We start from the raw sequence: 16,449 nt of genomic DNA on the forward strand, positions 1-16,449 counted from the left end.
GAACAGCTAAATTTGGTGATGCTGTTCTGAAGCAAATTAGGAAGGTTTGAGTTGATAAAATTTTCCTCCTAACGTTGACAAGATTCCTGCCGGAACCATCGAATTTTGATCAAAATTTATATTAACTGTAAAATATAAAAAGTCCAAGGGACCAGCCATCTACCAATATTTTTCCAACCTGCGGTTTTGTAAATAATTTTAATTTCAACTCAAATATTATCACCAAAAAACATCATGTCCAACTACGAATGTACACCAGAATCAACATTCCAGCTGAAGGCCAAATTGGATGCACCATTTGCCGCCTCCCGGGGGTCCCATTCAACATTCCTGGCACAAGAAGATTTTCCGACGCGCCCGCGTCCAGTCCGGACATTTGATTTGCGCTTTGCAGGCCATCACCTTGAGAGTACCGTGTATAAACAAAAAAAAATACTCAAGAATTGAAACTATCAAACGACGACCGTGTCCGTCTGTCCGTCCGTCCGGACTTACCTGAGTTGCACAGATCGGTTGAGCAGGACCGGTAGTATCCTCGGAAGGTGGAATCCTCCACGACATCGTCTAGATACTGTCCGTGGTCCGTGAGTGAGGGGGAGGGAGTAATAAATGATTAAAGGTTGAAAAGTTTTTCCTCCGAACAAACAAACAAAAGCAAATTACAAGCATAACAGAACGGAGCATTGTATTGTACGGAAGAGGAAGATACCTTACCAGGGGATTCTCATCGCAGCCGCGCAGGAACGTGTTCAGCTTTCCGGGTGGATCCTGCGAAGAACACAAGCGAACGAGAGACAATGATGACTTACTTAATTTAATATTCAGTATGCTTATGGATAATGTGGCACTGGCTTTGAGATTTTTCGGTACCACCGAAGAAAAGTTCAAATATTGACTTAGCGTCGTGGCTCATCCGGAGAAGTAATTTCCGGGCAATATCTTCGCCGGCAGCGTTTTGCGAGACGACGAATTTGCTTTCTAGGAAGTCGATATCCGGGAGAAGCCATGCTGGCCATCGGGTTTTTTTTTGTCCGGATTTGGTACATGTTAAAAAATTGAATCCAACATAAATCCTCGATCCATTGAACATACATACTAAAGGAACTTTCACCCACAAGCAAATTCTTCTCTTAAGAGAATTGTTTTCTACAAGTAGAAATTTCTGTTATGTAAATCACGTTTAAACGGCAAAATATTATAAGGAAATACAATGCGCACAAAAATACTTATTTATTATTTGCTATGTGCATTCTGCTAGCGTCTTAAATGTACGACCCGTAAATGGCCTTTATTGGATCCGGTCATGTTTGGACTTTGCTATTGGATACCAACAAGTTGAAATAGACTGAGAATGAGATTTATTATGTGGATTGCGAAAATATATTTGCTTTTTGAAAATAAGAGTGATTGGGCATTGGGCTTTATTTAACAAAATAAAAACAACATCTCTACCTCTGACGAACTGAGATGACACATAGAAGAAAATGCTTTAAAAACGTCCTACAGATTCCACTCGCAAACTAACATGTTGTTGACGTTAGCTTTCATTCCATTCAATCTGCACCATTCAATGAACGCGTCGATGTCCATTTGAAGCGCACAGTAGTCTGTTAGTGTTGTGATTACACGGTAAAATTTGAGGTCATCAGCGTATAATAGTTTCGGGGATTTCAATTTCCCGATCAAAGATCATTGATGAAAAGAACGAACAGCAAAGGTCCCAAGACACTGCCTTGAGGAACTCCTGACTGAATCGGGAACGGAGTAGAGCACGCCCCGCCAACTCTCACCGATGAGCTACGCCCCGTCAGATACGACAGAATCCATTCTGTCAGCCACTCAGGTAGGCCCATTCTCCTAAACTTCTCAACTGCCAGAGTATGTGGAACCTCGTGAAAAGCCTTGGCAAAACCAACATACACAGTGATTGCGAAGATGTTTTGGGTGCAGACAATGCTCTTATATACATGGTGTTAGGGAGCTCAGTGCAGATATTTCAGAGGATGATGGAGGACCGCATTTGACGAAAAAAATCCTTCTAGACATATGGTCAAACCTCAATCGTTACAGAGTTATTGAATATTTTTAGTTTTCGGTTCTATTTGCCCTAAATTAGCGCTGGTACAAAAACGATGCTAGATAGCTCAATTCTGTTGCTTTCATTTGAAAGCTGAGAGAATTTTGTACCGAAAATGGTTCTTAAATCTGCTACTTCATGAAATTTAGTAACTTATTAGAAGCAATAAGCTTTGAAATAAGTGCTTCTCAAAATGCTTTTATCAAATTTCTTCTAAAAACGTATGATAAAACTGATTACTTTTACTCACCAATTTAAAGCCCTAGTACCGTTCTACAATTCGCTCTTTGACGTGAAACGCGTATCTCTTATAGTTTCGTTGCAATTTCATTTTAAACGCATCGTGTTGGGTGTTGAATTAGTATCGTACATCACGCATAGCACACTAGAATACCGCATGCGATGAAAACAAAATGACACTTATGAAAAACAACAATGTTTCTCATATATTTAGAGTTCGCCTCCACTTTTGTTTGTATAATCCTGCAAACCTCAAGCCGCTTAGGTTTATTCACAGGTAGCATCTCTTGAACCTGTAATACGGAAAGGATGCATTTTTCCCCGGTTCAGCATACTCCACGCCTCCAGGGTGACATGGGGCTGGGCCGCAATTTGCTTTGTGTATGTCTTGATATCATTTCCCACGATCCACAAAATTTTATGTCGATCGCTGATGTACGTCCCTGAATTAAAATCATTGTGTAACGAAACAAACACTTCTGGTTTGTGTTCACTTGCTTCCATTAGGTAGCCGACGATCAGAAAATCTACAACCATACTCATGCTGAGCTGTCGTTGCTACATAATTAGCGAAGCCATAACAAAAGTGAATATCCGCGAGTTCTACCGGGGAATACATCTTAATACTGCTACCGTTTTCAGAAACGTCCCAGAGAGTTCTGAGAAGTCTGTTTCGTTATTGTTTTCCATATGCGTCAAATAGTATCCATCGCATGCGGTGATCTAGTGTGCTATGCGTGATGTCTGAGTTCGTGCAGTTTTCTAATACTAATTCAACATCCAAAACCATGCGTTTAAAATGAAATTGCAACGAAACTAAAAGAGATAGGCATTTCACGTCAAAGAACAAATTGTAGAACGGTACGAGAGCTTCAAACTGGGGAATAAAAGCAATGAGTTTTATCACACGTTTTTAGGAGAAATTTGTAAAAAACACGCTGAGAAAAACTCATTGCAAAGCTTTTTGCTTCAAAAAGTTATTTAATTTCATGAAATAGGTGGTTTGAGAACAATTTTCAATACAAAATTCTGTCAGCTTTCGAGTGAAAGAAACATATTCGAGTTAGCTAGCATAGTTTTTGTACCAGAGCCAATTTAAGACAAATAGAACCGAAAACTAAAAATAATCAATAACTCTGTAACGCTTGAGATTTTACCATAGGCGTAGAAGGTTTTTTTTCGTCAAATGTAGTCCTCTATCACCCCCTGAAATATCTACACTGAGCTTCCCAGCACCCTGTATAAGACTAGTTGAGCCCAAATCTTACGATTCGGTAAATACAAATGTCATTCAAGAAAACTGCGGATACATTCCATTTGCCAGTGATTGCGAAGATGTTTAGTCTTTGTATTGGTTGGTTGAGCTTAATATAAATTTATATGCATCACGGCAAGCGAAGAACTTACGATTACAATAATTTAGCTCTAAGATGTCGTACCTAAAAGAGTCATTGCCTGAAACTGAAACAAATAGTTTTTATGCTCGCGTTGAGTTTTATTTAACTGAATAAACACATCTTCACTGTGCTGATTCTATAGGTGGGCAAATTGGCTCTTTTGTTTGTTTGGCTCTTAACCGTCCATTTTCTGCCGCGAACCGTTTCAAATAAGCGGCACCAATCGAGTCGGACCGTCGAGTCGAGTAGTCGAGTCGAGCAGTCGAGTCGAGCAGTCAAATCGAGCAGTCTAGTCAAGTAGTTCAATCAAGCAGTCGGGTCGATTAGTAAGTCGAGCAGCAGTAAGTCAAGCTGTTCAGTCAAGCAGTCTCGTCGAGCAGTTGAGTTGAGCTATCAAGTAGAACATTTAAATCGAGTAGTCTAGTGGAGCAGTTGAATCAAGCAGTCGGATCGAGTAGTTAAAACTAGCAGTTGAGTCGAGCAGCTGATTCGAATAATCAAATCGAGCAGCTGAGTCGCGTCGACTTGTTCAGTTGAGTAGTTCAGTCGAGCAGTTAAATCGATCAGTCTAGTCGGGCAGTCGATTCGAGGAGTTGAGTCGAACAGCAGATTCGAACAGTTGAGTCGCGTCGAGTTGTTCAGTCGAACAGTTTGGTCAAGTAGTCTAGTCGAGCAGTTGAGTCGAGTAGCCGTCTCGAACAGTCTAGTCAAGCAATACAATCGACCAGTTCAGTCGAGCAGTTGAGCCAAGCAGTAGGGTAAAGCAATCAAATCGAGCGGTCAAATTGAGCAGTTCAATCAAGCTATCCAGTCAAGCAGTCCTCTAGTCGAGCAGTTGAGTCGAGCTGTCAAGTGGAGCAGTCGAATCGAACAGCCCAGCCGAGTAGTTCAATCGAGCAGTCGGATCGAGTAGTAAGTCGACCAGTTTAATCGAGCAATCGGGTCGAGTGGTAAGTCATGCCAATGAGTCGAGCTGTCGAATTAAGCAGTTGAGGCGAGTAGGTCAGTCGAGCAGTTTAATCGAGTTGTTCAGTCAAATAGTCAAGTCGTTCGTCCAATCGAGTAGTTGAATCGAAAAGTCCAGTCGAGCAGTTCAGTCGAGCAGTTCAATAGAGCAGCCCAGTCGGGCAATCAAATCAAGCAGTCTAGTCGATAACTCCAGTCGAGCAGTCTAGTCGACCAGCCCAGTTGAGCCAGTCTATTCCAGTCTAGTCGACCAGTTGAGCAATCGAGCAGTCCAGTAGACACCAGTGAGGTGACTGAGAATAAAACCCGTTGCTACGAAATGTAATGGTAATGAAGTCCTGTCAATAAGCCTCTTGTGATGTCCTGTCAGAGACCTGATTATGGCTACAGACAAGCCTCTTATATATATATATATATATATATATATATATATATATATATATATATATATATATATATATATATATATATATATATATATATATATATATATATATACAGTCGATATTTGTATAACGCGGGTAATTGGGACCGCGTTATAAGAAGCGCGTTATACAAGTACACGTAGCATATGGAAATTGAGTTAATTGGGGCTATACCTGAATTTTACGAAATTTCGAATCAACACGACCATGGTTCCTTTGGGAAAGATGTCAAGTATATATTTTTCCATCTTACAGATGCTTGGTGAGACAGAAAAAATCGCCTCTTGGTCTTCCAGAGCTTCCGGAACATCCGGTAAATTTTCATTTCTGTGAAGTCTTCTCATAGCTTCAAAATTCTTTTTAAAGTCCCTATGGCTTATTATTTGGCGTAATATAAGTAAAGTAAACAATACGTGCTATTGAAAAGCCAACATGCGATTCTCCGACAAATACGGAACATCCGTAAAAGTGGTCAACGAGCGAAAATTGTTCTTTGAGTTCGGAATTATGTTCATCCAACCTCGAATTGAACAATGTGAAATGGGAATATAAATTCAGCGGTTTATGACTAAACCTGGCCATTATGAAATGCATTAAAAGATCCGACATTAAATGATTAAATTTGATGATCAAGGGCATCGAACTGCTTATCGCGTTGACGAAAGCAACAAAGTTTTCGTAGCCTGTTCGCTCTTACAAGAAGCCCCATTCTGAATTGTCCAGGAAAAGAAGAAAACAAAAGCAATATCACTTCTCTCTCACTTTTTCTCAGGCAAAACCCATAAATATATTAGATACTGTCAACGCGGATTTCGGAATGGCCATGGCTAACTACGATGGTTAGATTTCTGTTAAAATTTTCCCAGAAGTACACAATACTTGGTGAAGAGCTTATACAAAAGTTGATATATTTGCTATTAGATTTGTAAGTATAGTAAATGTTACCAGAAGTTCAGTTTACTATACCACATCTATCAAATTACACTAGCAAAATTGGTAATTTCAACAAACTTACGAAATAACCTCGTTTATTTGTCAGCGAACATTTTATATCAAACCTTTTTCAAATTGTAGCGCGGACTTCAACATGAATTTTCACTTATTGTTCACTTTGACAGCAAATCATAATTTTCCAGTGAACGTTTTGGCGGCTATGTCGAGTCGTGTCGTGAGCGGCCTATTTAGTTGAGGATTGCTGATATTCCATTTCATTTTGATCTGTTACAAATTAAAAAAATTTGCATTTCCAGTGACCAATTTCAGGTAAGCTTTGAATTTTCTCCCGGTAAACCATCCAATGGCCAAATTGAGTCACAAATAGTCGAAATATACTTCTAGTGTAGTCAAATTACACTCGAAATATTCACGATATGTTCTGAATTTTTCGGAGGACCACCTTATGGCTTTCTAATGTCGCTTATTTATTACTTTGTTTTTTTAATTCGTATCAATTACCCGACTTTAGTTACTTCAAAAATATTGTACCAATTTTAACCAACTTTACCAATACGATAATTTCAACGGATATTCCGGAATCTCCAGCAGGCCAACCCGTAACTTTGTGGTTTCCGTATATCACTTAGAGAGTCAACTGTTATATGCCCTACAACTTCTTAAAAGACACCATGGTCATATCTGTTCAAAAACGCTCAGAATTCGAGTTTATCCCCAATTAACTCAATATCCATATGCTACGTGTATTTGTTATACGCGGAAAACCGCGTTATAGAAATATCATGGTACCCGCGCTATAGAAATATCATATATATATATATATCGTTTGGCATCCGCCAAACGCGCAAGGCAGTCCCCAGGGGAAGAAACCCCCACGGGTCCAAAGAAGCGCATGATAGCAGAGGGTCGTAAGCCAACTGAAGAACCTACTGAGGGTAACAAGACGCTGTTAGCGTCCGACAACCAGTGGGAGTTGGTCAAAAAGAAGAAGGCCAGGAAGAAAGAGGAGGATCGAGCTCCACCGAAAGTGGCTAGGAAAAAAAGGAGCAAAGGCGATGCCCTTATCCTCAAAACTGAGGGGCCGAAATATGCGGAAGTTTTAAAGGCCATGAGAGGGCATGATCAGTTGAAGGGTCTTGGCGCGGATGTGCGGAGTATCCGCCGCTCTCGCACAGGCGACATGATTCTTGAACTCAAAAAGAACGCCACTGAAAAGGGTTCCGCTTACAAAGTGCTGGCAGAAAAGGTCCTTGGCGATAGCGTGCAGATCCGCGCACTAACGCCCGAGATGACTCTCCAGCTTAAAAACCTGGACGAGATCACCCAAGCGGGCGAACTAGCACGAGCTCTCAACGAGCAATGCAAAGTGGTGGTGACTACCGAGGCAGTTCGTCTGCGTAAGGGACCGGCGGGAACCCAGGTAGCAACTATAAGACTTCCACTGGAAGACGGAAATGCAGCCCTGAAAGTGGCTAAGCTGAAGGTGGGATGGTCCGTGTGCCCACTGAGCGTGTTCCAGCAGCCGGAGGCCTGCTTCCGGTGCTTTGAGAGAGGGCACAGGTCCTGGAGCTGTAAGGGGCCAGACCGAAGCCACTTGTGTAGGAGATGTGGCGGTACGGGTCATATAGCGAGGGACTGTACTGCGCCACCCAAGTGCCTGATATGTACCGGCCAACGGGACGCTAAGCACACAACAGGAGGCCCGAAGTGCCCGGCAGGCGCGCTGGCGACTAAAACCCGGGCGTAGTGCAGGTAACGCAACTGAACTTGAACCACTGCCACGCGGCTCAGCAGCTGTTGTACCAAGCAGTTACTGAGTCGTTGACGGACATTGCAATCATCTCGGACCCATACCGCATCCCTGCCGGAAACGGTAACTGGGTGTCGGATAGGTCCGGGACGGCGGCTATATGGACGACAAGCAGGTTCCCGGTTCAAGATGTTGTGTCAACTGCAGACGAGGGATTCGTGGTTGCCAAAGTGGGTGGAGTGTTCTACTGCAGCTGATATGCTCCGCCGAGTTGGTCTATCGAGCAGTTCACGCGGATGGTAGACCGAGTATCAGTTGTGCTGACTGGTCTAAGGCCGTTGGTTGTGGCGGGCGACTTTAACGCTTGGGCGGTAGAGTGGGGAAGTCGTCGCACGAACCACAGGGGCCGGATTCTGCTTGAAGCTCTGGCAAAGCTCAACGTAGATCTGGTCAACGTCGGCACCACAAGTACCTTCAGTAGGAGCGGTGCGGAGTCTATCATCGACGTGACATTCGGCAGTCCTGGTCTGATAGGAGACTGGAGGGTAGACAATGGCTACACTCACAGCGACCATCAGGCGGTCCGCTATGGTGTCGGTCAGATAACGAGACGGCAGGCGGCGAGTAGAGCCGACACTCCAACCACCCGTGGATGGAAGACTTCATACTTCGATCCCGAAGTATTTGTGGAAGCAATCCGAAGAGAGTGCGGTGATCGTGGTATGCCCGATCCGAACGCTGATCATTTGGTTGAGGTACTGTCGCGAGCATGTGACGCTACCATGCCTAGGAAAGGTCGACATAGGTATGGCAGGTCACCGGCTTACTGGTGGACAGATGAAATTGCGGAACTCCGCGGAGCCTGCTTTCGTGCGAGGAGAATTATGCAAAGAGCTCGTTCGGACGAAGGCAGGGCTGAATGTCGAGTAGCACTTGCTGCTGCACGCGCAGCGCTTAAGAGTGGGATAAAAGCTAGTAAACGAGCCTGCTTTGAAAGGTTATGTGCTAGTGCCAATGCGAACCCGTGGGGTGATGCCTACAGGGTCGTAATGGCAAAGACCAAGGGAGTGATGGCGCCCTCAGAGCAATCGCCAGAGATGCTGGAGCGGATCATCGAGGGCCTCTTTCCGCGCCACGAGCCAAGGCCCTGGCCCCAGGCCGCTGAGTCGTCCCACGGCCGACGTTCCAGTATCTCAGACCATAGCGTAGGATGGTCGGCCTCCCAGCCGAACATCCAAAGTAACGTGGGCGACGGCGGTTTGGCGGTCGGGGACGAAGTGACGGTTACGAATGAGGAGCTCATTGAGATCGCTAAATCCCTAAAGGTGAGCAAGGCACCGGGGCCAGACGGAATCCCGAATATGGCCATTAAAGCGGCTATGTTAGAGGCTCCCGAGTTATTTGGAGCAGTAATGAGGAGATGCCTGGAAGCTGGCCACTTCCCGGACAGATGGAAGCGACAGAACCTCGTGCTGTTGCCGAAGCCGGGAAAACCTCCGGGTGTTCCCTCGTCATATAGGCCGATCTGTCTGCTCGATACTGCCGGTAAGGTGCTGGAGAAGGTTATCCTTAACAGACTCGTACAGTACACGGAGGGTACAAACGGTCTGTCAAGGAATCAATTCGGCTTCCGAAAAGGCAAATCTACGGTGGATGCAATCTTGTCTGTCACTAAGACAGCCGAGGTGGCAATCCAGCGCAAGAGGACAGGTATCCGCTATTGCGCAGTTGTCACGCTTGACGTGAGAAATGCGTTTAATAGCGCTAGCTGGGACTCCATAGCCAACTCGCTTCGGAACGTCCAAGTGCCGGTGTCGCTGTACAGGATCCTGGAAAATTATTTCCAGAATCGTGTGCTATGCTATAACACGGAGGAGGGTCAGAAGTGCGTTCCAATCACCGCAGGGGTTCCGCAAGGTTCCATACTGGGCCCGGTGTTGTGGAACGTCATGTATGACGAGGTGTTGAAGCTAAAGTTCCCGGTAGGGGTGGTGATTGTCGGCTTTGCGGATGATATCACCCTGGAAGTCTATGGTGAATCTATCAGAGAGGTTGAGTTGACGGCTGCCCACTCTATAAGCATTGTTGAAGATTGGATGCGATCCAGGAAACTGGAGCTAGCGCATCATAAAACGGAGGTTATCGTGGTGAACAACCGCAAGTCGGTACAGCAAGCAAAGATCAGCGTCGGGGATTGCACTATTTCGTCAACGCGGTCCTTAAAACTTCTGGGAGTCATGGTCGACGACAAGCTCAAGTTCGGGAGCCACGTCGACTATGCCTGCAAGAAGGCTTCCACAGCTATTTCGGCATTGTCTCGTATGATGTCTAATAGCTCTGCGGTATATGGCAGCAAACGAAGGCTATTAGCCAACGTGGTCCAGTCTATACTTAGGTATGGCGGACCGGTGTGGTCATCGGCGTTAGGTACCAAAAGCTATCTAGCCAAGCTGGAAAGCACCTATCGTCTCATGTGCTTGAGAGTGGCGAGTGCGTATCGCACAGTTTCACATGACGCAATCTGCGTCTTAGCAGGTATGATGCCTATTGGCATTATCATCAGCGAAGACGTAGAGTGCTTCAACCAACGTGGAACTAGAGGCATACGGAGTACCACAAGATCGGCCTCGATGACCACATGGCAGCGGGCATGGTCTAATTCCACAAAAGGTCGGTGGACACATCGACTTATCCCGGAACTATCTGGGTGGGTCAACAGGCGCCACGGCGAAGTCAACTTCCACCTGACACAGATTCTGTCAGGGCATGGTTGCTTCAGACAGTATCTGCATAAGTTTGGGCATGCGGAGTCCCCCGCGTGTCCCGAATGCGTGGATGTTGAGGAAACGGCAGAACATGCTTTCTTCATATGCCCTCGTTTCGCGGGCGCGAGAAGCAGCATGATGGCAGTGAGCGGACAGGACACTACCACGGATAACTTAGTCCAAAAGATGTGTTCCAGCTCGGACATCTGGGGAGCGGTCAATGCGGCTGCTACCCAGATTGTACTCGAGCTACAAAACCACTGGAGAGCCGATCAACGGCGAATAAACAGCCTAACTACCATAGTCCAGTAGTTATCTAAGCGAGTGCATTAAGCACAATAGCCCCTCCCTGAAGTAATACCGATAAGGTGGTGCCAGGGGGGATTGAGGCTGGAGACTCGAGTAGGGTTTTAGTGGGTCGGGATCCTCACGCCCCATTAGGGGGGTCGGGATACCTAAACCCCACTCCCTGAGTTATCTGTTCAGGTGTCTGACAGTACCGTATCTTCTAAGGTGCTCAGCAGATTTCCCAACTCGTAAAAAAAAAAAAAAAAAAAAATATATATATATATATATATATATATATATATATATATATATATATATATATATATATATATATATATATATATATATATATATATATATATATATATATATATATATATATATATATATATTGCTTCAATGACCCTCCCTCACCCCTTCATTTTTCGCTCTTTCCCACGCTTGATTTCAATCTGTTAGATCCCATCGACTCTGTGTTTCATTACTTTCTATTACTTTCTTCTACCGTTCACTCTGTTAATTGCGAAAACAACCATTTTAAAAACCTAAAAATAGTGTCTAAAAAGTCTGACAGAAATCTGAAAAAGTTCTGAATGAAATCTAAAAGTAGTCTTACAGAAGCCTAAACGTATTCTAACGGAAGTCCAGAAGACTTCTAAAAGAACTTTAAAAACAGTTTTAAAGAATCCTGGCAGGAATCTGTAAGAATTCTAAACGAAGCCTAAAAACGTTTAAACGAAGTCTAAAAAAAAGTCAAAATAAAGCCAAAAGAAGTCTAGAAGAAGTCTAATTGTAGTTTAAAAGCAGTCTAAAAATAGTCTTAAAGAAGCTTGGCAGGAGTCTCAAAGAGTTCCAAACAAAGGCTGAAAAAAGTATAAATAAAGTCTAAAAACGTTAAAAAAGTCTAAAAAAATTCTAAAAATATTCCTAAAGAAGTCTGGTAGAATTTTAAGAGAGTTTTAAGTGAAGTCAGAAAGAAGTCTACAATGCTTGGGGTTGAGCCGGGCATGTTGCAAACATGCCGGAAAACCACCCTGTAAAGGTAGTGTTCGCTTCAAATCCGGTAGGAACAAGACGACCAGGGGCGCAGCGAGCAAGACGGTTAGTCCAGAGGGATCGAGGTCTGGCGGAGAGTACGCGGTGTCCAAGGAATTGGAAAGCAGTAATCCACAACAGAGTAAATTGAAGAAACTTTGTTCATCAGGCGTTGCCTGAGGACGGTAAGCCACCTAAGGTAAGGTAAAGATGCTTGGCTGGAATCTAAAAGAGTTCTAAACGAAGTCTAAAAAAAGTTCGAGAAACTCTGAATGAAAGTCTAAAAGGAGTCTAAAAAGAGTCTAAAAAATATTCTTAAAAAGTCAAGTAGAAATCTGAAAGAGTTCTAAATGAAGTCTACAATGAACTCTATAAAAAATTTAAAAGAAGTCTAAAAGGATTCTAAAAGAACTCTAAGATAGCTCTAAAAATAGTCTTGAGTAATCTGGTAGGAAACTGAAAGAGTTCTAAACGAAGTCTAAAAAAAGCTCAAACGAAGTCTAAAAGAAGAGAAAAAAGTTGAAAAGAATTTTAATAGAATTCCAAAAGAAGTCTAAATGAATTCTAAAAACACTTCTTGTGTTTCTAAAACACTTCAAAAGAATTCTCAAAGAAGCCTGGCAGGAATCTGAAAGAGTTCTGAACGAAGTCTAAAAGAAATCTAAATAAAGCCTGGAAGAAGGCTTAAAGGAGTCTAAAAGAACACATTCTAAAAGTATTCTTAAAACACTCTAAAAATAATCTTAAAGAAATCTGGAGAAGAATCTGAAAGAGTTCTAAATAAAGTCAAAAAGAAGTCAAAAAGAAGTCTAAAAATAATCTAAAAATTGTCTAACAAAATTCTAAAGGTAGTCTAAAAGCATTCTAAAAGAACTCTAAAAATAGTCTTAAATAACTGACCAAACTCGTGTTTTTAGTCTTTGACCTTGAAATGCGGTCAGGCATTAATATTAATATTTTTTTGAAAGGATGGTTCTACAAAACTTTCATTACGTTTTCCTACCGTCCCTCCAACAATTGTAGAACCATCGTTTCAAAAAAATATTAGTTTTAAATAAGTTTGGCAGAAATTTAAACAAATTCAAACAAAGTTGAAAAGTTGTCTAAAAAGGTCTAAATAAAGCCTAGTAGAAGTCTAAACGAAGTCTAAAGGTAATCTAAAAGAACTCTAAAAACAGTTTTAAAGAACCCGTTCAAATGAAAATAACAAATTTATAACAGGATGAGTTCTAAACAAGAAGTAGTTTATAACAAAATCTTCTTTGTGTTGTGTTATAAGCTTGGACTCGTTAGTAGTTAAAATAACAAAAGTTGTAACAAAGTTTGCTCTATTAAATCTATCAAATCCATATATATAAAAGTGAGCGTGACCTAACTTGGCATACATGTTCGTTGACATTAGGGAATCAGCACTGAGCGGTTGACAAAAGCGGGGAATCCCTAACAAGGGGCTAGAGAACTAAATAAGTAAAAGGGACTGCGTTTCTCTTGTATTTAAACCGATTGCAGTTGTGCTACTGACTTTAAGAAAAGAGGGGGGTTCCACCGAGGTGGAATATGTGAAATAAATCTTTGCTTCGTTTCTATTATAGTGATTTTCATTGAGCATACCGATGCATAATTAGCTACGTGACAGAAGGGGGAGCTGATTAGGAAGGAACCGACATGTAGGGGGACGAGGAACGTGAGTATGAATTTATGAATATAACTCCGGAAATTCTGGACTGTTCCTCATCAAACGTCGTTTGTCAAACACATGTTTTTTGGTATGATACTTTTATGCAGGGGGGTTGCCAAAAAAGGGGACGATCTCGTACAAGGGGAGAGAAAGGTTCAAATGGGTAAAGGGGGGATTACCGAGAAGAAGACAAATTTACAAGTGGTTAAAGAAGTTTGGCCGGAAAATAAACGAAAACTAAAGAAAGAAATAAAGTGTAAAGGAGTTCAAAACAATTCTAAAAATGTCTAAAAAAAAACCTACATGAAGTCTAAAAGGAATCTAAAAGAACTCTAAAAACAGTATTAAAGAAGTCTGGCAAGTATTAAAGAAGCTGAAAGAGTAATAAATAATTCTAAAAGAAGTTTAAAAGAACTCTAAAAATAGTCTTATAGAAATCTAATACAAGTACAAAAGAAATCTGAAAAATATCTGAATGAAGTTAAAAAAAATCTAAAAGAAGTTTAAAAATAAGTGAATGAACTCTAAAAGTAGGCTTGACGAAGTTTGCCAGGAATCTAAAAGAGTTCTAAATAAGTCAAAACGAAATTCAAAAGAACTTTAAATAGTCCTAAAGAATTCTAAAACAAATTTGCTAGAAGTCTAATAAAGTAATCTAAAAGAACTCTAAAATGGTCTTGAAGAAGTTTGGCAGGAATCTAAAGAAAAGCCAATAAACTTTCCAAGAAGTTTAAAGAAGTTCAAAGAAAGCCAAAAAAATCTATCAGAAGTCTATGTGTCTGTGTCTAAAAAAGTCTAAAGAAAGTCTAAAAGAACACTGAAAAAAAATTGAAGCAAACTAGCAGGAATCAAAAGTAATTCTAAATGAAGTCTAAAAGAAGTGTAAAAAATTGAATCTATCTATTATAAAAAATCTTAAAGGAGTCTTCAAGTCTTAGTCTTAGAGAAGTCTGACAGGAATCTAAAAGAGTTCTAAATGAAGTCTAAGCGAAGTTTAAAATATTTATGATGAAGTTATGAACGAAGTTTAAAAAAATTATAAATGAAGTCCAAAAGAATTCTAAAGGAAGCCCAGTTTTGGAAAGCAGTTTTGAAGAAGTCTAAAAAAAGAATCTAAAAACAAATCCAAACAACTCTAGAAAATACTTAAAAAAAAGTCTATAAGAATTCTAAAACAAGTCGTAAAGAAGTCTGGTAAAAATCTGAAAGGTTGAAAAGCCATTGGTTCTAAATGAAATAGAAGTGAATCTAAAAAAGTCTAAGGAAGTCTAAAAGCAGTCTAAGGGAAATTAAAATGAAATCTTAAAGACCTCTAAATTTGGTTTTAAAGTAGTCTGGTGGGAACCTAAGTGAATTCTAAGTCAAGTCTAAAAGGCATCTATAAGGATTGAAGCCTTATTGAAGCCTAAAAAAGTCTTGATGCAGGTTTATAAAGTTTTTAAATAAATCCTTGAAAAATCTAAAAGTAATCTAAAAGAAGTCTAAAAATAGGCTTGAAATAAATCAAAAGGAGGTCTGAAAGTCTTAGAGAAGTCTTAAAAAATCTGAGAGAGGCCTAAAAAAGTCGTAAAGAAGCCTAAAATAGTGTAAAAGAACTTTCAAAAAAGTTTTAAAGGCGCCTAAGTTTAGTCTAGAACGTATCTTATGAAAATCTGAAAGAAGTATAAAAAGCCTTGATCCTTCTTTACGGGGCTAGTCCTATTGACTCCCCAGAGGCATCACCCGGGCGGGATTCGAACATACAAATACTTCTCACTTTAATCAGAATAACGAACGATTGTTCGAAAAAAAAAACATTTCAACTTCAACTTCAACCACTTCAGCTACAAGCTTAGACTATTTACGTGCCACATCATTCCCGATAACGACAAACAAGCCATCTTACCAGTAATTCCTGTCGCTGGATGGTACAGTACTTGTACTTGCACGTCACAATGCTTTGCCCTTCGACAGCGGCCGGATCGGTGAGGCACCTCTTATCGCCGGACGTGGTCGTCAAACTGCAGGCATAACAACGTAATCCTATCCGTGGTAGGTACACCGAGAAAAAGCAGAGAAGCATAAAGAATCCATCATCACTTTACTATTACTCGCAATACTTGGTCGAGCAGTCGATAAATCGTAAAAGTGAACAAGCGTTTACAACATGGTTTACCATGTTAACAGTTTCTGCCGGGTCATACGGAACGAATGTCAACCCTACAACCAACAAACCGGGTGAGTGCCGGCTGAGGTTGTAATGGAAACATTTATGGTCCATCAATTTAGGTAAGTGTCTGGCTGAAGCGCTGGCAGATGTATTTTGGTGGCTCATTTATTGAATAAATCGGGCGCAATGAAATGTATAACATTGACGCTTTTTGACCCCTTTCGGGGCGCCATCCATTCACATCATCTGTCGTGCTGAGCTGGATACAATGTCGAAAATTTATATGCGAATTGAATTAATTAAACGATTATTTTTGTAATTGATGTTGAATTGTGAAAATTCAATGAAAATTAGGCTTTAAAGCACAGCTTTGTTGCCGAAGTGACATTTAACGAATCACACAAAATTTAAACGAAAACTGAATGAGCATTTTCAACCAAACCGGCTCAGTGCAGCCTACCCAGTAAAGGGGACACCAGCCTCCGGGAAGGCAACGACAACAAAAAAAATCAATCACAAAACCAACCGTCAACAGGGGGAACAACCGCTCCTAGCAACATCAGCCAAAGCCAGAGGCCTACGACTACGGTGACGGCTCCGGATAACGACATTACGGGTTTTGCTTTTGCAACTTTAGGCCGGGGACCGGGCCGGACCGGCAGACCGGGTCCAATTTTATTTGCTTTCCAGTGATAGAACGACCCTTATTGTGAATCGCTTGCAGC

General features: G+C 41.6%; 1 protein-coding gene across 1 annotated transcript; it reads right to left on the reverse strand.

Annotated features, from left to right (window-relative positions):
• Positions 1-232: 232 nt before the first annotated feature.
• LOC128736717 (uncharacterized) lies at positions 233-16,335 on the reverse strand. Its single transcript, XM_053831202.1, has 5 exons — positions 16,251-16,335; positions 15,461-15,597; positions 715-768; positions 496-571; positions 233-402 (listed from the first exon to the last, which is right to left on the reverse strand). Exons 1-5 carry the CDS (start codon positions 16,333-16,335, stop codon positions 233-235), a joined length of 522 nt encoding a protein of 173 aa, XP_053687177.1.
• Between the last annotated feature and the right edge of the window lie 114 nt (positions 16,336-16,449).

The sequence above is a fragment of the Sabethes cyaneus genome, chromosome 2 (genome assembly GCF_943734655.1).
Source record: "Sabethes cyaneus chromosome 2, idSabCyanKW18_F2, whole genome shotgun sequence".
NCBI lineage: Eukaryota > Metazoa > Arthropoda > Insecta > Diptera > Culicidae > Sabethes > Sabethes cyaneus.